Source organism: Anabrus simplex, chromosome X (genome assembly GCF_040414725.1).
Source record: "Anabrus simplex isolate iqAnaSimp1 chromosome X, ASM4041472v1, whole genome shotgun sequence".
In the NCBI taxonomy this organism is placed as follows: Eukaryota; Metazoa; Arthropoda; class Insecta; order Orthoptera; family Tettigoniidae; genus Anabrus; species Anabrus simplex.
In genome coordinates, this window is record NC_090279.1 from 217,827,690 (window position 1) to 217,854,584 (window position 26,895).

General features: G+C 38.4%; 1 protein-coding gene across 2 annotated transcripts in view; it reads left to right on the forward strand.

The window, feature by feature from the left end:
* The window catches only part of slgA (proline dehydrogenase slgA), a 241,874-nt gene extending 216,388 nt beyond the window's left edge, over window positions 1–25,486 (forward strand). For both annotated transcript variants that reach the window (XM_067159275.2, XM_067159276.2), the window contains 6 exons: window positions 2,396–2,570; window positions 2,654–2,764; window positions 11,188–11,319; window positions 15,678–15,874; window positions 15,956–16,044; window positions 22,149–25,486. In XM_067159275.2, coding sequence (XP_067015376.2) covers window positions 2,396–2,570; window positions 2,654–2,764; window positions 11,188–11,319; window positions 15,678–15,874; window positions 15,956–16,044; window positions 22,149–22,354 — 910 coding nt within the window. In that variant the 3' untranslated portion in view covers window positions 22,355–25,486. The remainder of the gene's footprint in view (window positions 1–2,395; window positions 2,571–2,653; window positions 2,765–11,187; window positions 11,320–15,677; window positions 15,875–15,955; window positions 16,045–22,148) is intronic.
* The last annotated feature ends 1,409 nt before the right edge of the window (window positions 25,487–26,895 follow it).

Consider the following 26,895-nt stretch of genomic DNA (forward strand, 5'->3'; position numbering starts at 1 on the left):
GTGATTTATAGCCTAGATTGTAGAGGACCGGGCGAGTTGGCCGTGCGCGTAGAGGCGCGCGGCTGTGAGCTTGCATCCGGGAGATAGTAGGTTCGAATCCCACTATCGGCAGCCCTGAAGATGGTTTTCCGTGGTTTCCCATCTTCACACCAGGCAAATGCTGGGGCTGTACCTTAATTAAGGCCACGGCCGCTTCCTTCCAACTCCTAGGCCTTTCCCATCCCATTGTCGCCATAAGACCTATCTGTGTCGGTGCGACGTAAAGCCCATAGCAAAAAAAAAAAAGATTGTAGAGGCTTATCCCCCGACTTCACATATCGATTTTCATTAAATTCTCTTCAACCGTTTTATCGTGATGCGTGTACAGACAGACCATTTTCTTGTTACTATGGATATGACTGATACAGAAATACCATTATTTTCAAATTCTGAGCAATGTACAGACAAAACTCTTATTTTAAATAATATATATATATAGATTATTATTTTATTATTTCCTCTCACCCTCTTTGGGGTATGTTGAATCAATTCTTTCTCTGCGTGTTCTTCTTTTCTTAGTGCCCAATATGTCTTCATTCTTTCTGATCTTCGTTTCCTCTCATCTTCTGAGATAATAGATTTGGCTTTTAAAGTAGATTTGTTTTGGAACTTTACATTTTCTTTTTCAGTTATTACTTTAGCTGTTCGTCCGAACGGCAAATTTTCTGTAATTTTTAATTCTACCAGGGTTTTTTTTTTTTTTCCTCAGTTTCTTTAAACCAGTTCAGTTTTGTTTTGGGTTAAGGGAAAAGTCACAGATTTGTTCGGTTAATCTATTAAGAGTTTATTCTGAGGAGAAGATTACCGTAAAAAATTATCCTCCTTCGCATCGTATCTGATGGTTTCAATTTTCTTGAAGTGTGTTTCATTCTTGATGTATATTATCTTATTACTATTATTGTTATTAGTATTATTAATATTATTACTAGCGAGTTATTTTACATGATGTGGCTTAGGTTATGAAGCCTGGTGTTATAGCAAAACCATTTTCTACATTCTACATTTACAGCGCCGTAAAGTTAATTTTACATCAAATTATATTTTAAAATAAGGACTACGCAATTTGATGCACGAAAATGATTTTGACAGCTACTAGATGAAAAAAAAACCCTACAACTAGTTTTCCAGTCATTGACCGGGTCAGGGATGTAATGAATGAAGCAGATATAGGCTATTAGTACGATGGGGTCGCCACTCCCAAAGTGATTTATTAATGACTGATAGATGCTATGAAATGAGAATGAAGAGTGTTGCTGGAATGAAAGATGACAGGGAAAACCAGAGTACCCGGAGAAAAGCCTGTCCCGCCTCCGCTTTGTCCAGCAGAAATCTCACATGGAGTGACTGGGATTTGAACCATGGTATCCAGCTGTGAGAGGCAGACGCGCTGCTGTCTGTGCCATGGAGGCTCACAGCTACTGTAATAATAAGAGGTTTAAAGTGTTCTAACTCCTTAAACCTATCTGTCATCTGTAACACTTCTGAATAAATTCATTTTGGCTAGGTATGTCTGTAATTTACAGCTGGAAGGGAATTCAACTAACTGAAAATCTGCAGTGTGTTCCATGTCAGTTATAACAAATATTTCGGGTCAACTGTACGTCGCCACAACACTGAGCGAGAAGGGGAAGTCGGCGTTCTCGCTCCCACGGCTCTGCTTTCTCACTCGCACACTTCCCCTCACTGGCCTAATCTCTAACATACTCCATGATTTGTACAGTTTGCAATGCATTTATTAGCCAAGACCTGTTCATTGTTTGCTATTTGTTTCCTCACTTAATATACTGTGTTGCAAATACAGCACATATTTCACTTGTGTTTTTTTTTTGAAGCTTTAAGTGTGTAAGCATGCAGCCTAAAACCTACAGTCTGGTTTTAGCGACTTCAGACTGTATCAGTCTAACAGGATCAGACAACTCTAATTCTGAGTTTTGTTTTCTAGAAATGTAGCCACCCATTAAATCATAATTTTGTTTAATTCAACAGATATATTTGTTAAATCTTCATTTTCAAACGAGGCTTTATGAATGGCCTTTGTCCCTTCTTTATAGACCATCACGCCTTTCAGCTTTCTTTGTAAATGAAATAAGTGCCTCTTCAACCCTCTGTTTTAAACTAGCTCTTTGGCCTTGTTAGTTCTATATCATATGAAACTTGTATTTAAAAAATGGGAGGAGTAGTTCAGTTTGATGTGTTGCAAATAGATTTTTTAAATGTACCAGAAAAAATGAGCAATTGTAAGGCAACATGACATAGAGTTAAGAATATTCTTTATACCTTTGACAGCTTCGTGCTTGACCTCTCTATTCATCGAAGCATTTTCTTTATAAACTTTCGTTGCTCCTTTCCTTTGCAGTGTGATCCATTTGTTCCCTTGGAGCGGAATCATAGACGAAAACCAGCAGCTGAGCGAGACTTTTAGAGTGCCGGACCTGAAGACTGGCCGCATGGTGAGACTGATCACCCAGCTGACCCCCAAGGAGGAGGAGATGTTCCGCAACATGATCCGTCGTCTCGATATGCTTGCTAGGGTAAGTGGAGATGATGTTGCTGGAGGATTTATCTACCTTTATTAGAACTGTAACTATCTAACGTGCGTGTTATTTTCTTCCAGACTGCTGCAGAGTTGGATGTCCGGATAATGATAGATGCTGAACAGACCTACTTCCAGCCTGCAATCTCGCGGATTACGTTAGAGTTCATGAGGAAATACAATAAAGAAAAGGTGCTTGACATTACTTTGATATATTCCATTTGATTACAGGGCTAATTGGAGTGTATGCATTATCACATGTAACAATCCGCTAACAGCAACATAAATGTACTGTCAGCGAAGGAGAGTCAAAGGGGTCATGAAACTTAAGGGGAATGGTTCACTAAACTTGTAGCGTACACAGAGGTTTATTTTTTAAACCTCTCTACGAGAGTCTTCGTCACAGAGTATTTTGTAAGTTGAAATAGACTTTTAGTCGCATAGTAAAAAAAAAAAAAAATTAAAAAAAAAATAAAAATTTTTTTGCTATTTCTAGCCAAGTGCAGCCTTTGTAAGGCAGACCCTCCGATGAGGGTGGGCGACATCAGCCATGTGTAGGTAACTGTGGAGGATAGTGTTATGTGTGTGGTGTGTGAGTTGCAGGCATGTTGGGAACAGCACAAACATCCAGCCCCCAGGCTATTGGTATTAACCAATGAAGGTTAAAATCCCTGACCCGGTCGGGAATCAAACCCAGGCCCCTCTGAACTGAAAGCCGGTACGCTGACCATTCACCCAACGAGTCAGACTTTCATCTAAATGTGATAAATTCAAGCATGTTTTATTAGATAGTTTCAGAGTTGGTGATAATGTGCTGAACAGTATAATTAAATAACTTCTTGTGCACATAGGCCTACAAGTTTTGTAATGTTTAGTGCTATTCAGTAAAATATTTTAGACAAATGTCATTTCAATGAACTTGCATTCCCAGATTCTGATATTGACTGTTTAGTTCAACTTATTTTTCATTTTGTAAAAAAGACCAAGTTTAGCCGGTCCTATGGTCTCTCGCCAGCAGGCACCAGGTCTGGGATCTGAGGGCTGGTTGGAGGTCCTCTTGACCTGCATGAGATCAATCGTGGAGCTGTCGCGATGGTGAGATGGTAATCCCAGTCTCAACAGCCGAGTGTTAAGCATCGGTTGCTTGGTAGACCAAGGCCTATAAGCACTGTACTGCCATGGTTTAATAAAAATGTTTTCTTGCTATTTATCCTGTTATGTTGCAAGTGGAAGAAAATCAGTACAGTGGAACCTCCATTCTCCGTTTTTGGAAGGAACCCGGGAAAAGAAACTTGCAACATGGGAAAACGAAAAATCCAGGAATGAATGAACGATCAACAATTTGGGTAAACATCACAAAAAAGATTATGTATACTTACAACCTTACAAACACCCCTAAACCAAACCAAATTATAGCCTCAATGGGCCTTCCACCTACAAAGCGACCGCTGCTCGGTCTGAAGGCCTGCAAATTACGAGGTTATGCATGGTCAGTGTGGTGAATCCTCTCGGCCGTTATTCCTGGCTCTCTAGACCGGGGTTGCCATCTCACCATTAAATAGCGCCTCAATTAAAGGTAATCGTAGAATGAGTGAACCTGGAACCAGCCTTCATATCCAGGTAAAAATGCCCGACCTGGCCGGGAATCGAACCAGGGCCCTCCGGGTGAGAGGCAGGCAAGTTCGACCGCGGGGCTGGCTTCAAACATTAATTACCGGTACATCATCATCCTCATCATCAATGTCTTACTCCAGTCGCCCGGGTGTGGTTTACAAGCCTCCTCCACTCCTTTCTGTCCTTCCACTTTTCCTGCTCCATTACTTCCGCCACATCCAATCCAGCTTCCAAATCTGATCCATCCACCTTCTTCTCGATCTTCCAACTGGTGTCTTTCCTTTAACTTCTCTTTCCAATTCCCTTCTTGCTACCCATTCCTTTCCCATTCTTTTTACATGTCTGAACCATCTCAGTCTTGGCTTTCTGCATTTTCTGTACTAATGGTTCTATATTCAGCTCTTCTCTGACTTTAATATTTTGAATTCTCTCTCTTCCTGTCTTTTTAACCGATGTTCTTCAAAATTTCATTTCTACTGCTTGGTTCTTAATATCTTGTCTCTTATTAGTTACCAGCATTTCTAGTCTGTATGTTACAATTAGTATGAAATACTGTTTATATAATGTTAATTTCGTTCTCTTGGGTACTTTGTCATCCCATAAAAGCTCTCTGACTTGATAAAATGTTGTACCTTTACTTAGTCTGTTATTAATTTCAGGGTTGATTTCGTTACTTCCATTAATAATGCTACCCAGATATGTAAACTGTTCTACATTTTCTAACCGTTCTCGGTCTATGTTCACCTGGCTTCTCTTTCTCTTTTCCACAGTGCATTACTACAGTTTCCTTTTCACTAATTATCATTCCAAACTCCTTCATTTTCATTCCAAATCCCCAGTCTTCTTTGTACTTCTTCTTCTCCCTTTTGCCAAATCACATCATCATATACCAAAGCATTCACTTTATCACTACTGATACTCTGTTTTACATGTTTTATGATTTCATCAATCAATATAATAAACAATAATGGCGACAGTGCACTTCCTTGCTTGAGACCGTTTTTTTGTATACAATGTTTCAGAGTCACCACTCTCCACTTGTACACGGCTTTTACTCTCATGATACAACATTTTTATCTTGTTAACTAATGATCTTGTACATTCCTTTTCAGTAGGCATTCCCATATATGTTTTCTGTTAACTGTATCATAAGCTTTTTCCAAATCCAAAACTACAAAGATGATTTTCTTGTTCCTTTCCAGATGTTTTTCCATTATCGTTTGCATTGTAAATATCAAGTCTATTGTTGATCTATTTGGTCTAAAGCCATATTGTTCTTCCTCTGTGTTTCTATTATATTCCTCAGTCTTTTGTCTATGACTTTCTCCACTATTTTTAGCCCATGTGATAAGGTTATACCTCTATAATTTTCACATTTCTTCCCATTTCCTTTTTTTAACAGTGGTACAGTGCTTCCTGCTGCCTTAATCATATCAGCATTGAATTCATCTTTTCCACTTGCTTTACCTTTGGTCATTGCTTTCACTGCCCTTCCAAGTTTTCTTTTTCTCCATCTTATTTTCCATTTTCTTATCTCCTTCCTCTGAGCAGTCACCTTGATTATAAAGTTTTTCAAAATACTTTGCATACTTGCATATTTTACATTCATTGTTACTGGGGAAACTTTATCAGTTTCCTCTGAAAACTTCTTTCAGTTCAGCAACCTTGATCAGTCAAACTGTTTGAAATACCTAATAACACTAAGCCAAACAACAATCGACCACAAGTAGTTTTAAATTCTCTAATCTAATAAAATAAAGCACATTGGCTACAAAAGCGCTCAACTTGATGGCAAAATCCTTATTTTTAAATCTTCCATTGTAATTTGGTCACCGGTATATTGTGTTCATAGTCAGTTTATGGAAATCTTGTACCACGTAAATTAGGCCTACATTGACTGTTAAAGTGGTGTTGAACTCGAGAATATGGTTTCGAATGTATCGATTCTGAAGTTCTTGAATGCATTATATTCAGTTCTGCCTGTCGCTAATCACAATCAAATTGGAAAGAAAATTCGCGACCTTGAGCTCAGCTGGAAAGCGCGCTTGCTGTAAAAGTCGGTACGAGTGCGAAATGATACTAAGTTTTTTAATGTAACATGCGCAGATAAAATGACTGCGGTTTTTATAAAATGTTAACTAAAAAAAAAAGTGAAATCCTCAGTCTTTTATTAGGAGCAAAACAGTAATAGGCAATCACAAAACCTCCCATGGCTTTACGTGTGTAAGGTGCAACATCTGTTCTGGTCTCGATAACCTAATTGTATTACAAACCATTATTCTCGTCATTATTCCGTATTGAAAATAGCTAATAGCAATTTATAAATTGTATTGAATAGGTGGTATTAAAATTACTCCTTGTGTAAACTCTGATTAACCTAATCATATACGATAATATTAAAATACTAAATTTGTGTTACTTAAGAAGGAGCAGTTTCGATTCCTGCCTGAAATCTGTGACTATACAGTGCCCTGAGGGAAGTGCCTAAAACCTGTTCTGTGATCCACTCGAAAAAAGTAAGAAAAAAATGAACATTTAACCCTGGACATAATGTAGATGTTTGTCAAATACGAACATTTGACGAAACTTGTTCTGTCTTCAAGTAGAGCTGTCGAAATGCGCTCTGTCTCCTTACAATTGTTGTGGACACACTCTGCTTTATGATTTCAATTCTCTAAACAGTACCACCCGAACGCGATGCTAAGATGGTCCCTTATGCAAATTCACCGCCTATCGTTTTTCCGGTATAGTACTTCCTCAAATTACCGCAATGATGGTACGTTAACACAAAGATCTGTAAGTATGCTGTAGCCGTCCTTTCGTGAGGTACGGTTTCTTGAAAATCGCGTGATCGAGGATTTAGCATTGACGGGACTGAAATTTCTGGGTGGTTGATATACTGGAAATCGTTTCTTCGAGGAACGGATAATGCGGGATTTTTACAACATAATTTAATTAGGATGCTCGCGGATAATTCGAACGAATAATAGGGAAAACGTAGCTTCCGGGAACGTGTAATCGAGGTTCCACTGTACATATTTTGTGTGTGTGTGTGTGCGTGTGTGGGGGGGGGATTGAAAGCATTCCATCAAAATTTCACTTTCAAAGCAACTAGGTGCATGGAACTTGTCGGATCACACAAATTGCAACCTACGTTTTCCAACCATTTACAAGACTCCATACATGGGAGGGCAGACATCAATGTAAGGATTGGAGTAGACACATCAAGGAAACTTTGAAGCTCTAGAAACAAAAATGGTTGCAACACTTCCTATAAAATTTCAAATAAATACTTTTAATAATCTTTCAAAACTTACGTGATCATAAATCTTGGAAAGAAGACAGGGGGACAGTGGATCCACAAAATTCAGCATCTCACAGCAGTTGGACTTGAGATAACAGATGCAGAGATCAAAACTAAGTAAACACCCTTTTTACGACTTGCACATTTTCAGGAAAAATGACGCATAGAAGGGCTATAGCGATTTCAGACAAGTTGAGAAAATTAAGATCAGAACAAAGTACTGGGCAGATCGCAAGAACCAAACAGTACAACCTTCAAAGCGAAAGTGAACGTGGAACTACTCAAGCGGTCCACTGTGGCTAATGTTTCAAAACTTGTACCTTAACTCATTGCGGACCGTGGACGGCGTAAGACGTTTAATGTTCCGCGCGAAGCAATCCTGTTTATATTCGTCATCTATGCATTCTTACACCTTAGTCAGCGTTATTGGTTGTAGCAGGAAGTTGGTTGACCTTTTTGAGATAACGCTCGCGTTGAGTGGGCTCATGTTTATCTTAGCTGTTTTAGCGGGAATATCTCAGCACTTCCTCGTGCGTCAAGACGGTACTTGAGATTCCAATGCAGTGTGTGTCGTTCTTACTGAGTGTAGTATAATGGCTTATAAAACAAAGTTTCTTACGGAAGATTAATTATTAGATATTGCTCACAATTATTATTCTGGTGATGAACTTATTCCTGAAATAGACTCAGATAGTGAGAGTGACGAGGAAATTCCGATAGGCCTATAGAGAAAAGTGAAGTGCCTGATACATACCATCTAGTTATTGTCCACCCGTTCCACCATTTACAGAGAATTCGGGTATAAACGTTCAAATAGAAAATAAGCAGGATATTTTGAGTTATGCGAGTATTTTCATGAATGACGAATTTTATCAGTATGTGTGAGCAGACCAATCTATACGCGAGTCAAATGCGATCCCCCGGCCTTTCACAAATAATTCGATCATGCAATTGTGGAAACCGATTAGTCCAAAATCCTGATATAAAAATGTACTGGAACGAGAACCCTGTTTTTCATACTCCGATATTTTCTAATACAGTGTTCCGAATACGCTTCCTTCATATTCTTTCATTTCTTCACTTCGGTGACAGTAATCATTATGCCGAAAATACAGATAGGCTGTATAAAATTAGACGTATTTTGAAACCTGTGACACCAGATATCACACCCTAAATATTTACTAGAGGTAAGCACAAAGTATCATTTTTCTAACATTTATAGTTTAGGAGTAATTGTAAATTGTATTAAGTGATGCACGTCGAGAGGGCCGGGCATGAAAATGGCCGGTCCAGGCATTCAAGTGTCCCGCTCAGAAGCAGGTACTGAACGTGTTAATAAGCTATAACTTACTCAAAGAGTAAGAGGTAGGGATCAAACACGGATCTCCCCACCATGCTTGGCCGTCGGTGAAGTCATCGGAACCCTTCTCCTCTGTATGAGGTAATACACAGCTGTGAGCATTTCTGTTTTAGCCATACATTAGAGATAAGAGAACTTCATTGATATTTGAACCTCACCTCAGAAAAGGCATTCCACTATTGGAGTAATGAGATCAAACGGTGGTGAATCGGGCAGCGTTTCTGAAATATTTAGAAGGTCTGTTTAAAAGGTTGTAACAATGCTAAGGTTGTGATCGCAGTGGAATGGCTATTCCATATGTTCATGTTCCTAACAACTAACTTTGACAACAATAACAAGGCACTCAAATTGTTCCAGACAAACATTAAAGCTTGATGACTGCAAGAAGTACAGTATGCCCATTGTTGCAAACAATAAATTAGGAAATTGTAATTGTCCACAACTCAAACAGAACCTAAATCTGTGCCTGTCAAAAAAAACCCAGTTAAGCCCTTCAGGCAAGCAACTCTATGTCAAAAACATCCTAGGGATACGAGTTATAAAATATAATAAAATATGGGAATATATTCTTTATTTAGTCTTAGAAATTACAATCCTATCTTAACCCGGGATCGGTCGCGCTGTTAGAAAAAATCTAACATTGGCAGTTTCTTCGTCACAATTTTGTTTTTCCGTGGTGGATGGCGCAGAACTCTCCGAAATGCTTTCCCCACTATCTGAGCGACACCACTTTGTTACTTTCAACAGTGGGGTGTCGCGTGATTGGTGACAGGGTTTTGAATTGGCGGAGACCTGTGTGCTAGATGAAATCTAGCTGCGGGACTGGTCACGTTAGTGTTGGGTTGTTTCTAAGGGCGCAAGCAGTGACGTTGGATGTGACATACATGTGGAAGTGAGGTGTATAACATTGCTTCGAACCCAGAAGAGGATCTAATTATGCGGTGGATCGAAGAGGAAGATGAGCATGTGACTCCTAGTTCTTTTCTTGACGAACAGTGGTGAAAGTGACGCACCTTCTGAACACAGTGAACACAAATCTGATTCAGGTCAATCAGATGTAAGTGGAGACGAGAGTGATGTGCATATCAGTGATTTACTTGAATGTAGACCGGCTTCAGAGTACATAGGTAAATACAAAATTATGAAGTGGGAGGTCCATAAGCCAGTTCCGACTAAAACACGCGAGAAAAATATAACAACTTAACTAAACCAAAACAAACCAAACCCAATGGTGCAGTAGCCCCGAAAGGCCATGGCATACCAAGCGACCACTGCTGAGCCCGAAGGCCTGCAGATTACGAGGTGTCGTGTTGTCAGCACGATGAATCGATGAATCCTCTCTGCCGTTATTCTTGGCTTTCTAGACCGGAGCCGCCATCTCGCCATCAGATAGCTCCTTGATTGTAATCGCGTAGGCTGAGTGGACCTCGAACTAGCCCTACACCACGGGGCCGGCATAATAACTAAACTGCCTGGTGTTAAAAGTTTAAGCGAAGAACTGTATGAACGTTATCGATTGCTGGAAAATATTTCTTATGAATACAATATCATTTTAACTTTCTATGCTCCAGCAATTATTTCTAAAAATTCCTGTTTGTCTACGTTGAGGGAGTAAAAGTGTAATTTTCATAATATTAAATCTACCTTAATGCATTTGAACTATGAAGAAACAAATCCAACCTGAAAAATACCCTCTATTTGATGTTTTCTCTACACAGATATCATGTTAGATAAAATCTAACGCACGACCGATCGCGGGTAATCTTCATTATTCAATCGCTTAGAATAGCAGTTTGTCTTTTTCTACCACTACGAGCGCTAATGTGTGTCAGTGCAGACTTTCACTGAAGCCCTTATAACTACATTAGGTGTGGACATTTAAAAAAATGCCTGAGGGTATTGAACCAAAGAATACATTACAGAAAGAATTATGTAAGTAAGTTCATTTGGCTAGGATTTGAATCAGAAAGAAAACAAGTAAAGAAACAAGCAATTTTACGATGTTTTTCCAGAATTGCATTTAGGCCGGAAGTGATTTTTGAAATTTATCTTTTACTTTCATAGAGGTGTCCAAGGCTCAGCTTTCAGCACAACTGAGGAAATCACTTAATTTTGTTTCTTGTAGTATGCGGACCCCTGCTTTGCTAATCATTAATAAAGGCAACTGCTTGCTTTGCTTCAATTCTAAACAAATTTCTTAAAGTGGACTTGTTTCACTTTGTAAGTGAAGCCTCTCTTATTGCTTTCAGCTCAAGTTGCTCAATTACTTAATGAAAGAGCATCTAGTAGTTTCCTTCCACACCAAATTACTTATTCTAGAATTTTCTGTTATTGCAGGCTGTTGTATTCAACACTTACCAATGTTACCTGAAGGACGCATACAATGAGTGTACGACAGACTTGGAGCAGGCTAAACGACAAGATTTCTACTTTGGTGCCAAGTTGGTGCGAGGTGCTTATTTGGAGCAGGTAAGTTGTCCTTGTGTGGCTTTCTGTCTGCCATTTTCATAGAGAAGCAAGTGTCAACTTCCGTTTGAAGCAGATGGTTCTCTAAATGTCTTCTGTTTTGACTCAAGAAGTTTAACACATTTAGAATTTAATGTTTGGAATTGGTTTTATGTTGTACTAACACAGATAGGTCTTATGGCGACAATGGGGTAGGAAAGGGGCGTGGCCGTAATTCAGGTACACCTCCAACGTTTGCTTTGTGTGAAAATGGGGAAATCACCTTCGGGGCTGCCGAACCCACGATCTCACGAATGCAAGTTGACAGCTCTGCGCCCCAAACCACGCAGCCACTCGCTTGGTAGCATGATTAAAAATATGCTGGTGAAAATTAAGAGACTGTTTTCATAAGGATGACAGTCGATAGTGCCCAGCTCTTGTCTGTTGTTGCTGAACTTGTATGGAATGTATGACTTGAGGGCTATTTCCAATCAGAATTTGAAATTGGACTGAATACATACGAATGTAGAAAAGTTCTAATTTGGTGAAAATTTATTTCAAAATTTGTGGGCACTCAATTGAGAACTACAAAATCCGTGATCGCAACTTAAAATTGATAATCTTTAACATAACCATGTTTTGATTCAGGCCTTTTCCATGACTGACTGTGTTAATTCCTTATGAAATAATAAAAACTGTTACCAATGAAGTTTTATTAAATGACGTGCACTAAGACAGTCACAACGTAAACATACTGTAGGTTATCAGTTACTTATGCGGGAAATAAATAACATATAAATGAAAATGAATATCTTGTACACAGATCAATTCTTATTCCTTGACAGATATATAATATTTGGTTCCATGTGTTCAATACTTATTTATACTATTCTAAATAAATAGTCAATATGTAGGCCATGTTTCGCCTGAAAAATACTTTAAATTATTTTCATTCACTATTGGACGAGGAATGTAGATGACATTTTTACTGTTATAGATCAAAGATTAATCAATGCTAAAACACTTTTAAACCACTTTTAGACGATGACAAGTTGAAATATATTCAAGAGGTTGATTATAATCCTTACATAAAGCGTGTGGGATATAATGCGAAAGTGGAACATTCCTCAATCTACACTCCGTAAGTTCTGAAATAAAATTCACACTTGAATCAGAAATTAATAGTTCAACGCGGCTAAATTCCGGGCCTGTGGTTGAACCACGGTTCTGTCAGTTGGTACGAACTATGTCAATAACACACTTTCCAGTTCAGGAAACTGTCCCTTTCGCGCAAGTCTCCTTTTGCCGCTCACCCCTTCCTCAAAGCACGTTGTATTTCCTTCCTTTTGCAGAGTATCTTCCTAGTTTTGCATTATACCCACATGCTTTATGTACAGATTATATAGTCCCTCTTGAATATATTTCAAATTGTCATTGTTTATTTGTCATACTTTCTTCTTACCCATTATGACAAATAAATTAAAATAGATCGTAACAACATAGAGTAAATTTTTATCACACCACTGAAGTGCACAAGCAGTCAGGTGAGCAAACTTACATCATACGAACAAGACACCCCTGAATCCAGTACAGTATGAAATGTCAGCAGATCTAGCAAAAGAGATTCAATATTGGTGACACTGACAAGATTGAAACAATTAAGAGTTTGCTAGCTTAGAAGGCAATGCATTTCTTAAAATGTTCAACTGAACAGAAAACTTCAGAGTACTGTATTTACTAATAATTCAAAGAATAATGTACCGACTGGATGAAGAGAAGCTCTACAAGGAATATAGACATAATCTGTAAGTTCAGTCTGTGATGGTTATGCATAAACCTCTAACCTACACGAAGGAGAAACAGACAAGCGGGGGGAGAGAGAGAGAGGGGGGGGGGGGGTGTCAGCTATCACTTCCGTGTTGTCATAACTGAAATCAGTTCTTCACTGTCAAAAAGTATCAGGGAAAGGAAGCAACATCGCATGTTTTACGGATGCCAAATTTTGTATTTATATCATGAAATAAGAAGAAAACCTGGTTCCCTACCAGACAGTACAACGAAAATGTGGTAATCATAAGTGGGAATAGAACACATTTTGAAGAGATGTAGTGACACGTATTTAGTAGGACTGGAACTGGAGAAAGTCATGTTAAATAGGAAAAGTGCTAATGAGATTGCACCATATATCCCACAGCTAAAACATCTTGCTGCTGGTAGATTTAAAATAATTATGACGGAACAAGTTCTCTTTTTATGCTTCTGGAGGTGGTGGTTGATCATTTGTAATGAGAGTTTTATAGATGCATTGCTATTACGATGGACAGTGTCCAGGCATGGGACACTAATATTACTTACAAATGCATTAAATTCAGTATTATTTGTTATTCTGTAATTTTCCATTGTTCAGGACATTTTTAAGATGTGCAGTAGCTTCTTGTTTAATTTATAAGCTGAGCTATTCCTGGAGTTTAGTTGGTCTGACGAGGATGCTAGATATATGAATTTTAGATTTATTTCACATTATTGGTGGTTGTCGGTTCATATTAATTACCGGTGTCATTAGTCTCGTATTGTGAAAATCAAGGTAATTTTCTTTCTGTCCTTTGTTTCTGAAAAGAGGGCGTTGAGTCTTCTTTTATTTCTGTAATGTTATTTTGTGTAAAAAAAAAAAAAAAAAAAAAGCGGTAGTGTAATATTCTTTATATCAAGTAGAACAACTATTATATATATCATTATTTCACCACCTCACGACGGGGCAAAGTCTCTGAAATGCGTAATGAGTTTAAAATGTAATAAAACTTGTAACAGGTGCCAGTTTTAACTATTTTGTGAAAGGTTTAAAGAACCTAATGGTTGCTTTGCTTAGCACTTCAACTACGCTCACGGCACAAACAAACAAAAATGGTTGAGGATAGCGTATGCAATATTACCTGTAGTAATAATGAGACCTAGAGAATCTGAATTTCGGGTTCTATTTATTTTGACTGGTTAGGGAATTAAATAAGTAAGGATAAAAGTGCTTAAATACAAAACTAATTAAATACATAGGTATTGATATCCTGCACAGAGAAAAAGAGAAACTCTTTGGGCCGCAGTCTCCCAATATGTCGCAGTTACATCGTGCAGTCTGTGCTCTAGTGTATTGTGCACTGCTCTCATCAATTTGTAACAAAAAAAGGTGAAACCGATAAAATTTTTCTAATATGCGGCTGGCTGATTAGTTGCATTTCTCGGTTTGTTTTTGCTAGTTGCTTTACGTCGCACCGACATGGATAGGTCTTATGGCGACGATGGGACAGGAAAGGGCTAGGAGTGGGAAGGAAGCGGCCATGGCCTTAAGGTACAGCCCCAGCATTTGCCTGGTGTGAAAATGGGAAACCACGGAAAGCCATCTTGAGGGCTGCCGACAGTGGGATTCGAACCTACTATCTCCCGAATACTGGATACTGGCCACACTTAAGTGACTGCAGCTATCGAGCTCGGTTTTCTCGATATTACGATTGGAAGTGATAAAAATCATTGTTGTCCGTATTGAAGATAATGAATGTAGGATGCTAAATGGTTTATTTTGTCACCTTTTCAATACATATAAATTTGTATGTATATAAACTGTAATTCTCAACTGTTCAATTGGATAATGTAAATTTACTGTATAGTTACCAATCATTGGCAGTAATTTAAAAAAAAAAAACATTGGCGCTGAGCACTATACCCTTTCCCCCCCGACTGTTATACTGTAAATAATTTTATAAACTTTATAATTTCCTATGAGTGCATCAATTATTCTTCAGAGCACCAATGCTGAACTCTGCTATAATTACCCAGTAATTTTAAAGATTGGTGCCAACTTCTTATTCTTTTAACTTGTATTGTTTAACCATCACCATTGTGCAAGAGTTTTTCGTAGGTACTTAATTTTCCCATGGTAATGTGTATTAATTTTTGCATGTTAAATACTAATCAGGTACCTGATTTTTGCCTTGAGGAGGTAATTTGACTGATGATGCCCTCAATGAAGGGCAAAACATGTCTCAAGCGGAATTAATAATAAAATTCCTAAATGTAAAATTTATATGTATTGAATAGGTGACAAAATAAACCATTTAGCATCCTACATTACCATTGGAGCCGTGATCTTTAGCCTGCTGCACGTTCTGTGAGGTGCACTCTCTAGAAATGTATTATTAATTTGCTGTGCTGAAAGTAAAATGTCTTAATTGTGAAAGTGCATGAAGACAATACAGAAAATCTGCCATTTGGCTCAGTTTCCACCACATGCATTTTTACACAACAAGGTGTGGGTTAAGGAGAACAAACTATAGAATACATTAAAATAGATAATGCAGCAGTGGCAGAGTATAACACTACTAACATTATTCCAGGAAAGAGCTCGTGCGAGCGTCCTTGGCTATCCGGACCCTACCAACCCCACGTTTGAAGCTACGACAGAGATGTACCACCGCACCTTGACTGAATGTCTGCGCCGCATCAAGGACCTGAAAGACCTGGGACAGGAGAAGAAGATTGGCATCATGGTGGCCAGTCACAACGAAGACACTGTCCGGTTTGCTATTGAAAAGTGAGTTCTTACATTTGATTAGAGTATTTCTTCTTCCTCTGTAAACCTACAGTATGTAATAATTGTCATCTCTTGTAACAGGATGAAGGAAATCGGCATCTCTCCAGAAGATAAGGTCATCTGTTTTGGTCAGTTATTGGGAATGTGCGACTACATTACCTTCCCTCTTGGTAAGTATTATTTCTTGTATTAAATTCTCTGTAAAATACGGATTTCCTTGGGATGATTGTAAATTAGTCTTTATAAATGACACCCAGGACTTGTTCAGTTGGTTTTTGAAGGAAGTGTAGGTGGTAAGAATGGTAGGGGTAGGCCAAGGTATGAATATGACAAGCAGATTAGAGCAGATGTAGGATGCAATAGTTATGTAGAAATGAAAAGGTTAGCACATGATAGGGTGGCACGGAGAGATGCATCAGTCTATGGACTGATTACTCAAACAACAACAAATGTTAACAAGAAAAAGTTGGAAAAATTAATATTTGAGCTGATACTCAGTCTTTCAGTTGGGTGGTAAAAGCCTGGATAGTAATGGTCCTAGGCCCAATTGTATGAAGACATCTGACCAGAGATCAATTTAGAATCTAGCTCTGAAAATGAACTGAGATTGCGACTTCGTCGCATTGTACAAAACTGAACTCTGTTTACACATGTATAGTTCAAATCTAATCTGAGTTCAGAAAAGTGGGCATTGAAACACCGCAAAACAAATGAAATACGAAATAGCTTTGCCTGTTGGATGGTACTAAAATGGTGGTATTGACCTGGCTGTGACTCTCGACAAATGAACGTCGTTTATAGCATATACTGGAATTTCTTCATATGCTTTTCTTGCCAAACTGGTATCAGACTTCCTCTGCCAAAACCCCCTCCTTTTTTTTTTTCTGATCCTGACAGTATTAGGTTTGCGATGCCTTCGACCTTCGTGGCTGTTCTCTTTCTTTTATTCATTCTTCAAAGAATCAATTAGTATTAAGAAGGGGTGGCTGCCAGTTGCACTAGGCTCGTTTGGTCTTGTGTAGTTTAATATCACGTCAGGATAAAAATGTTGTGGCATAGAACTAGTCGCATACAGTGGAACCTCGATTATCCGTTCCCGGAAAATACGTTTTCCCGGAATATGCGTTCAAATTACGTGGTCCCGCGAGCATCGTAATTAAATCACGTTGTAAAAGTCCCGCATTATCCGTTCCTCGAAGAAACGATTTCCCGGATCAACCGTCCAGAAATCCCAGTCCCATCAACGCTAAATCCTCGAACAATCGTTTTTTAATAAACTGTATCTCACGAAAGGACGGCTATGGCATATTTATGGATCTTGGCGTTAACGCCCCTTCATTGCGATAATTAAAGCAAGGACTGTACCGGTACTGAAAAAGCGAACGGCGGTGAACTTGCATAAGGGCCCATCTTAGCATCGCATTCGGGTGGTATTGCTTAGAGAATCTCGGAAAATCATAAAGCAGAGAGTGGCCACAATTGCAAGGAGACACGGCGCATTTCGACAGCTCTGCTCGAAGACGGAACGAGTCTTGGGATTGCCTATTACTGTTTAGGTCCTAATATAAGACTGGGAATGTTACGTTTTCGTGTTAAAATACCAAAACCCGCAGTCGTTTTATTTGCGCACGTCACATTTAAATAGTTGGTATCATTTCCAACTCGTACTGACATGTGCAGCGAGCGCGCTTACCAGGTGACCTCAAGGTCACGAATAACCGTAATTTCTGAAGTTTTGATGATATTTCTTTTATCTTTCCAATTTGATTGGATTTGTGACGGGCAGAATTTAATATCATGCATTCGAGAACTTTTAAGAATCGATACTTACATTCGAAACCGTGTTTTCGAGTTCAACATAACCTTTAAAAGTCGATGTAGGCCTAATTTGCGCGGTACGAGATTTCCAGAAACTGACTACGTACGAACAGTATACCGGAGACCAAATTACAATGAAAGATTAAGAAATGAAGGGATTTTGCCATCATTTTGGGTGCTTTTGTATCTAATGTGCTTTATTTTATTAGATGAGAGCATTAAAAACTACTTGTGGTCGATTGTCGTTTGACTTGGCGTTATTAGATTTTTCGAAGAGTTTGGCTAGCCTAATCAAAGTTTCTGAACTGAAAGAAGTTTTCACGGGAAACTGACGAAGATTCCCCTATAAAACTGAATATAAAGTATCGAAAATTTGGAACTCGCGTAGGCCTACCGGTAATTAATACGGTTTCGCGGTCTAACATGCCTGCCTCTCATCCAGAGGGCCCGGGTTCGATTGCGACCAGTTCAGACAATTTTACCTGGATATAAGTCTGGTTCCAGGTCCACTCAGCCTATGTGATTACCTTTAATTGTGGAGCTATCTAATGGTGAGATGGCGATCCCGATCTAGTGAGCCAGGAATATCGGCCGAGAGGATTCGTCGCACTGACCATGCGACCTCGTAATCTGCAGGCCTTCGGGCTGATCAGCGGTCGCTTGGCAGGCAGTCCCACTGGGGCTGTATTTTGGTTTGGTTTAGGAGTTTTTGTAAGATTATAATTATACATATTTCATTTTTGTGATGTTTAGCCAAATTGTTGATGGTTTTCATTCATTCCCGAATTTTCCGTTTTCCCGTGTTGTACGTTTTATTTTCATGGTCCCTTGAAAAACGGAGAATCGAGGTTTCACTGTATCCGTTTTTCCTTTGCCGTACCTGTTACCTACGGCGATATTAAAGGTGTCAAATCATACATTTGATCATAGTGCTTTTATGAGAACAGCAGAGCGAATACGTAGCTGTCAGGAGAAGATGGAAGCAACTATGCTGTCAGTAGCTAGCTCATGTTTCATGCATAGTGCAAATTGAATAAGGCAGTCCCCAGCTGGCAAATGAAACACGTTTGAATACATTACATTTTCTTGAAGTACTTGGATCAATTTTTCAGAATAATCATAGTGCTGAACTTGTCATGTTTGTAGACTTAAGTTTAGGTGTAGAAAACATTGTAGTTCCATTTTAAAAACAGTTAATACCATTATCTCAGAGGATGCCGATGCCATTTTATCTTGATTGGTCCGTTTGATATTAGAGGTGGACAACTTTGCTGAGTAACCCTCTATATCCCAGTAGTCAGATATCGGTAAAACATGAGCGAGATAATGCAATATCGTAAGCAATTCATACAGGTTAACCACTATGTACATTTGCACTCCACTAGGTCTTTTATGGTGCCCTACTTATCGGAACTATATATTGAACGGACAATATATATATATATATATCTCTCTCTCTCTCTCTCTCTCTCTCTCTCTTTCTCTCTCTCTCTCTCTCTCTTTCTCTCTCTCTCTCTCTCTCTCTCTCTCTCTCTCTCTCTCTCTCTCTCTCTCTCTCTCTCTCTCGTTGCTGCACGTCCATAGGTATAACTTAAAATTGCCGTAGATGTGACCGCTGAGTGGTGCCAAGATAGCAGCTATAGTTGGGTCCACGAGAGTTTGCGTGAAAGCAGCAGCTATGAAGTATCCTGTATTGTCATATTTACCTCCATCTGCGGCATATCGCCCCTTCTTACAGGCTGAGTGTTTAATAAAACGTAGGCCTAATAAAATTCAATGAACTTTGACCCGTTCCTAAGGTCGTGCTAATAATTCCAGCATTTACGACAAAACAAGTCGTCGCTGATACATATGAGATATCGTGATCACCAAAATGAATCATTTTCTGACAATAACCTCAACAAATGCATGTGTTGAATGCAGAATAGAACTGTACAACTAGCTAATGATTAACTTACAAGAAACAGAAACTAACAATGAAAATAATATTCAGAAAAGAAATTCTTACATACATAAAGCAGCAAGAACTACTCCGAATAATATCACATAAGCGACTGAGAGCAAGCCAACCCTTGTGGCGATAGCTTCCTTAAATGTGGCATCGCTGTTATCATTGTCATAGCAACAGATCCTTTCGAGCAACGTTAGTCAACTTTTTCTCGCCGGTGGCGCAAAACGTCAGACTCGGCTATCATGGGTCTTAGTATACATTGGCTGCTGGACCTAAAGCTTTGCTTTACCGTTCTCCTTCACTACTGCAGACCTAAGGCACCTGCTCGTGCTCACTCAGTTGTTAACATCACATGAATGAGTCAACTCCAGGGGCTGGAAGATAGTTCGAGAAAAACTTCAATTATTAACCCTTTTTCACAAGCAACAATTCATTCTTTCTTACTTCCCATTTCTTGATAGAATTCACTAAAGAAACTCTAATATAACTGTCAACTATTTAACCGAGAACTCTGTAATAATGGCCGTCTCAATCGTACTATATGAGATTACTTCCAGCCCCATTTTTCAAATACCTGTACCTACCTTGTATCCTTTACTTCAACAAGAGCATTGTAACAATTGTAGACGATGATTACAGCATCATTTTTTAACAAGATTTTTTAATGTGTGGGAGTTGTTTTTTAACATGTTCTCATAACTAGTCCATTTTAACATACATTCATCATGATTCCCTACAGTTAGCTGAAGAGGATCGAAACCTGTCCTAACATTTAACCCTTAGCACACACGCGGCGGGCCATGCCCGACAACGAGAATATCCCGCATTCTTCCCTATATAAATCCTTTGTCGGGTTACGCGTGCATGAATTACAGGTACAGTAAGGTACTGCAAACATTCGACGAAAATTTGAAGCCGTGTATAGCTGTAATCTCTTTGAAATCAGGTTTTGTGCAGATTCTTTGCAGACCATGTGAGTTTGTAAACAAACATTGCTTAGCAACATGGCGTCGTTCGAGCAGCGTGAGAAAGAAATCGCCAGACTTTTAGGTGAAAGTGACGTTGATTTCAGCGATAGTGGAAGTGATTTTCAATTAAATGGTGAGAAAGATATTGCGGAATGAGATTGTGTTGGTGAGTTTATTGATAAAAATCCCGATAACGAGAAAATTATGCTGAATGGCAATGCTGGTACCTCTTCTGATGGATGGAGGAAATACCGCGACTCTGACTTGGATTTCAAAAGCTCATTCACAGGTACGTCAGGTTATAAACAACCGCATGGTTGAATGAACTTGACTTTTTCCTATTATTACCTTTGACTGACTAGTTATTGTCGGGAATTGTGCGCGAGACTATCCGGTATGCTAGTGTAAACATTCAAAAGGTTACGCCTCTCACACGTGAGTCTATTAGGGGGTCGTGGATGGATGCTACTTTTCCTGAAACAAAGCATTTTTAGGTGTAATCCTAAATATGGCAATGAACAGTAAGCCTAAATTACGATGCGAGAGTGGTTTTTTTCAGCAATACCTGCAGAAAAAAGCCTGGATTACATCCCGGCGAGTGTTTTGGGAAGTTTCACACAATGCACTATTACAGACAAAAGTGACTGAGATAATTTTAGGTTTGAAAATGCTGAAAATTGCACCTGAGTACTGTATTGTACTTGTATTATATTTATTTTGTGTTTGCTTTAGCTGATTTTTATAAATATGCTGTCAATATGTTTGTGCTCTCTGTTATCCCTCTGAAAGCAGATTCTTAAATGGAGCTGGAGAGGCAGCAGTGTTCAGAAGAAAAAGAGGGCTAAGGGTTAAGGAACTATTTACCTTTATAAATGGTTGACACTATATTGAATAGGTGTAAAGTTCCTTTGAGAATGGATGAAAGTGGTGTCCTTGATGGGGTCTTGTGAGGCAAATGGAGGATAATAGCTTACCTGGGAGAATGTGACGATGGTTAGGCTTGGTTTTTAATGGTGAGAGATGCGATACTAAATGAGGCCACAAAGCTAGTTGAAAGTATTACCGTATTTACACGAATAATCCCCGCATATTTAAAAAAAAAATTGATGCACAAAATTGGTGTTCAGGTTTTATTTGCATCAATATTGGCATTATTTTTAAAAATGAGCCTTAATAAAGTAAGGTTGTGGGGATTATTTGCGTAAATATGGTAGATTGTGGAGGTGCCTAGTTTATTCAGAGGCCTGCAGACTGAACGGTATAGTGAAGATGTTATGCGTGCATGTTATTGAAAGTACATTTGGCACTCCATGTCCCACGATGTTGGCGTGACACATGTAATGTTTCGTGACAAAATGAATTAACTCTCCTGGTGATCTCCCAACAGAACCCATTTTTGTGTTGTGCAGCAGAGAAAGTGGAACGTTCAATCAAAATGCCTGGGCATGGTAGTTGAGGTCGTAGGCTCCTGCTAGTTAATGATTGTTCCTTTTCCCAGCAGATGTTTAAAAGTGTGTTATGTTGAACTTTTTTCCAGGTCAGTCAGGCTACTCTGTGTACAAGTACATCCCATACGGACCCATCAACGAGGTGCTACCCTACCTTTCACGGAGAGCCCAGGAGAACCGGGGCATCCTGCAGAAAATCAAGAAAGAGAAAAGTCTGCTGCGAAATGAATTGGGCAGGAGAATAATGAAGGGACAGCTGTTCTATCGACCCAAGGGCAACTATGTCCCTGTGTGAGGTGCTAAGCGAGGAAGGCAGTAGCGAGGTGCTCAACTCAATCCTGGCATGCAAACTAGCCTAAAGACTGAATTAGTTATTACTAGTCATGCAGTCTGGAGTTCAAAATTTTATTCCAAGCAATGCAAGGTGTCGGTTTATTTATTGCTGTGTATTTGTGATCGACAAACGTTACTTAAAACTGTGTTGTGATTTATGTTGTTAGTTTGGTGTGAGTAACACCGTGCACTTCAATCCCTGACGCCCATTTCCTCAAAATTAAGAGCACCATTCACTTATGTGTGAATTTAGTGTTAGCTCGTGTTGCTAGAACCCACATCGATAAATTACTAATTCCTATACAGCTTTTTGACCTGCTCTCGAATTATTCCCACTTTCCCTGTAAATTAGAAAGGAGCATGGATTTAGTATTAACCATACCAATTATATTTGGAGACCTTCTTCAAGATTAGATATTTAGAATGGGAACGAGGAATAGCAAGCCCAATTTTCCAGAGGCTGGTGCTTTTGTGCAAATATGTTAACCAGAGGGAAGCATCGTTTGAAGGGGAAACTTTCAAAATTTTTATTGACAGGGCCTACTAACTGTATTGGTTCTGTATGTGATGTCTTTACATACCTTGTATTTGTGTGCATCACTTCCCTTCTCCAGGCCTGTTTACAACTTAAAAGGCTGCTGACTTTTCTCTGCACAGTTTCCTTCCTTTTCGTACTTACCTCAGTATTTACATGCGTCTAGCTTTGTGCCCTATCAATAGTGAAAGAAGTGTCTTTGAGCTCATATGGGCATATGAGGAAGCTCGAAGTTATGTCAGTTTGACCTATTCACAATAGTTGACAAATTTTGTTCACTAGAATGAAACTTTTCATATTCAAATTCTAAGTAATTTTGGAGAAACTTGCAATAGTTTCTCTATTTTTGTTGAGAAGAACTAAGTACACCTGCAAATTAAAGAACCATGGCTTTTTATTTTTTAATTTGTTTATGCTTGTAGAAATGGAATAAAATACAAATACAGTCTGTATTGGCACAAATTTAAATCTTTTGTTATAACTGGTTTTTGGAAACTAAATCCCATCATCACGAAAATGCTCAATACTTACATTTAAAATTTCTAAATTATCCATATAAAATGTCTTTGAATAAAACGCTGACTCGTTTGGTTTAGTCATGTCTAGCAGATGATTTTAAAATCACCAAACTGGTTGCCAGTGTTTCAATGACACATTTTATGTGGATATTTGAAGTTTTAAACGTAAATATCAAGCATTTTACTTGTGATTTAGTTTAGAAAACTGGTTATAACTAATTTGTGCCAATACATACTCTATTTGTATATTGTATCATGAATCGTCAGTTAAATATGGCATATAATAAAAGAATTGTATAAACATTCCATTGCCAGTAAAGAGATCGTGATTTTCCACCAACGTGACTGATTTTCTTGAATGAAAGTCATCAGATCATTTCGGTTTGAAGTCTGTCCCTGAAAGGCTGATTTAGAAACAAGGATTAATTTAGATATTTTCACCCTCTCCTGAATTACTAGGCTCATATATTGCAAGAAAATATTTTTCTAAGCAGAATAATTACTGGTTAACTTGGCCTACGTGGGCCTGTACGTGGTTGGAGTGCAGGGTGACTGACCGGGGACGTTGAGTTGAGCTTCGCCTCGCTATGTGTGGTATATATATAACATGTGTATAAAGAAGTTGCGAGTGTGAACGGAAATGTATTGGTTTTCTTGCTTTGTCGTATGCATGTGAATGTGTATATAAGTCTAAAAGAAAAAGGACAAGAGTAGATGATAACCATCGTATTAATAAATATAACTGTAAAAAAATAAAAATAAAAAATGAAAAAGTATAATAGCAACAAAAATTAAGTGGTAAAATAAGATATACATTAAAGAATATTTGATAGATTTAATTTTGATTTCTTATCAGCTAGTTGTTTAAGTCCTGTTAAAGTTTGTGGTGAACTTCAAAATTAGGTTATTTTTAAAGTGGACCTTTAATCTGTTGATAGATCTTTTGAGAAAGAGGAAAGATTTACAAATTGACAGGTGCTTAAGTTGTTTCTTGGCTGAGAGAAACTGTGTAGAACTGGATAAGTGTCTTACATCATGTTGATGTCTGCCTAACAAGAATTAGCATAATGTATTCTTTGTGAGTGTGCAGTGGTTTCATTTTGGATCAATTTGTCTTTTAGGAACAAAGCAGATCAGCTTTGTTGTGCAATGAGCTTTGATACCATTCAGCCATGGTGGAGTTTAGTTTCTCAAACATTCTTTTTAACTCCCAGAAGGTGGTTCTTTGGTGGAGGAAAAAAAAATATCGAGCTACAGTAGTTTTGATACAAGAACCTTGTTTATCTAGATTGGATAGGATCAGAGGAGATCCTAATAATATAAAAATAAACTAATAAATTGAATACAACCTACATATTCTATACGAATTATGAACTTTCCGTTTTGTCTCAAACAAGAAATAAACCTACACTTTTTAGGTTCTGAAAGTCAACACTGTACTACTTTAGATTTACCGAACTACTGTGAAAGTTTATTTTGTTTCAAATTTATGTAAGTGTTAACGATCAGCTGGGCTGGGGTTATTTCTGTCCAATGTTCTGAATCAACCATTAGTTTTCCCAGCTGTGCCATTGCCTCTACATGAGATTATTTCTTCTTACAGCTCCTTTCCTTCTCCAGTTCACAATCGCTGTTGTTGTTAGCTGTAGATTAACTGCAGTATGTAATAATTGTTGTTATTGTTCTCCATCTGCCATGATGAGCTTTAAATTTTTCTAACCATCACTGACTGGATGTCAGGCTGCCGTTTAAGCATTCCTGTGCAAGATCAGGCAATACATGGAAAACCACGCTCTATTTTTCACTTAGCTAAACAAATAATCTCTCTTCTAAGGATACATTTCTTTCTTTCAATGTGGTTCTCTAAACTGTCTTTAATCGTCATTTTGAAGTCCCAACTCCATATTCTGCAGCTATATTTTCCTACAGTTCTTCCTTATCTATTTCTTCAAATCTCCCAACCTTTCGCCCATAGATACAACCCCCTTCCACTCTTGTCATTTCACTTGTTCACACCCAAAATGCAGAAACAGAGGAACGATACAGGGGACAGACCTTTCGAGGCAATCATAGCACGAAGCTTGGTTTCGGTGATCTCTGAATTATCTGTGGTATTATTATTAAAACAGATATACATATCTTCGTGTCGGGGTAAGAGAGAATTGATAATGCAGATTAATGTAGGCTAGATGAACTAGGTTCTTGTGTATATATGCAGGAAGTAATTGAGAGGCTGTCTACACCGTGATGAGTAATCGGATTGTGCGGTACCCTCTGTAAGTTGATAACGTTGAATTGTCCTAGAAACGTAATTTATTTTCTGAACTGAAATTAGACTATTTTAATCAAATGTACTCGTAAAATTCAATGTGTTAAATGAGCAGTTGGAGGTGTTTGCTAGGAGGATACTCACAATCTAGTCTTGTGTGGTACAAAGGTAATCTTTAAGCTCATTTCAGAACAGAAACAAATATGAACCTGTTCAGTTATCAAATTTTCATGCAAGAACAGTCTGCTATGTACCAGACATTCCATTATCCTCTAACTTGAGAAAGACTTTTGTTTTCCGTTTATTTGATTACTTCAGGTTCCTTGCATGACAACCAGAGGGTTCAAGACTGTTCTTGCATGAAATAATGTAGCTGATGTCTGGTCTCCCTTCTTGGGGTGCAGGATTTAGTCTATTTAATTTAATACAATTTTTTGGTCCATTGTCTGCAGCTAGGTACATGTAATAAGTCAGGTAATGAAGTAGCTTCAATTTTAATAAAACTGAAGAAACTCAATGGAAACCTCAAGGTTCTCTAGACAATAAATGGTGAGACAGAACTAACTTCCTTGTAATGTTGACCTCACTTCCCTTTGCCTTTTTTCAACACCAGTGGAGTCTTTTTTGTTATCAGTCTTATTTAAGAACTTTTTTTATGATAGTGCAGATGAGATGGGAGAAACAGCTGTAGATGTTTTCTGGCAGAGGTTTTTCAGTTCATGCATTGGAGGAATACCTCAAATTTCTTATGCGTAGCGTATTAAACATACTGTACAATCTTTGATTTGCTGTATAGTTAAATGTATATATATATCTCTCTCTCTCTCTCGCATCAGGTAGATGTCTACCCCAGGCGTTTCTGTTTTCACCTGGACATTTTATATCTCTTAGTGATGATTTCATTGCTCCTCTGATGATGCCTATCCACCTCAATGCCGGCGATCCTGTCTTAGTGTTCCCTCCACCTTTCCGAGCATAATCATTTTCTTGATAAAATCAGACTGCTTAATTATGTGCCCAAAGTGACTGTAGCTTCACAAGAAAGATGGGGTGTCATCTTCTGAATAACCCAAGGTATATGTAAAAGTCTCCTCCGGCCCCGTAACTCAGAACATATCAGTGCACTTCTGTTTTCTGGTCCAGTTTTGACAGCCATATGTAGCTATGGCTATTTTGATCTT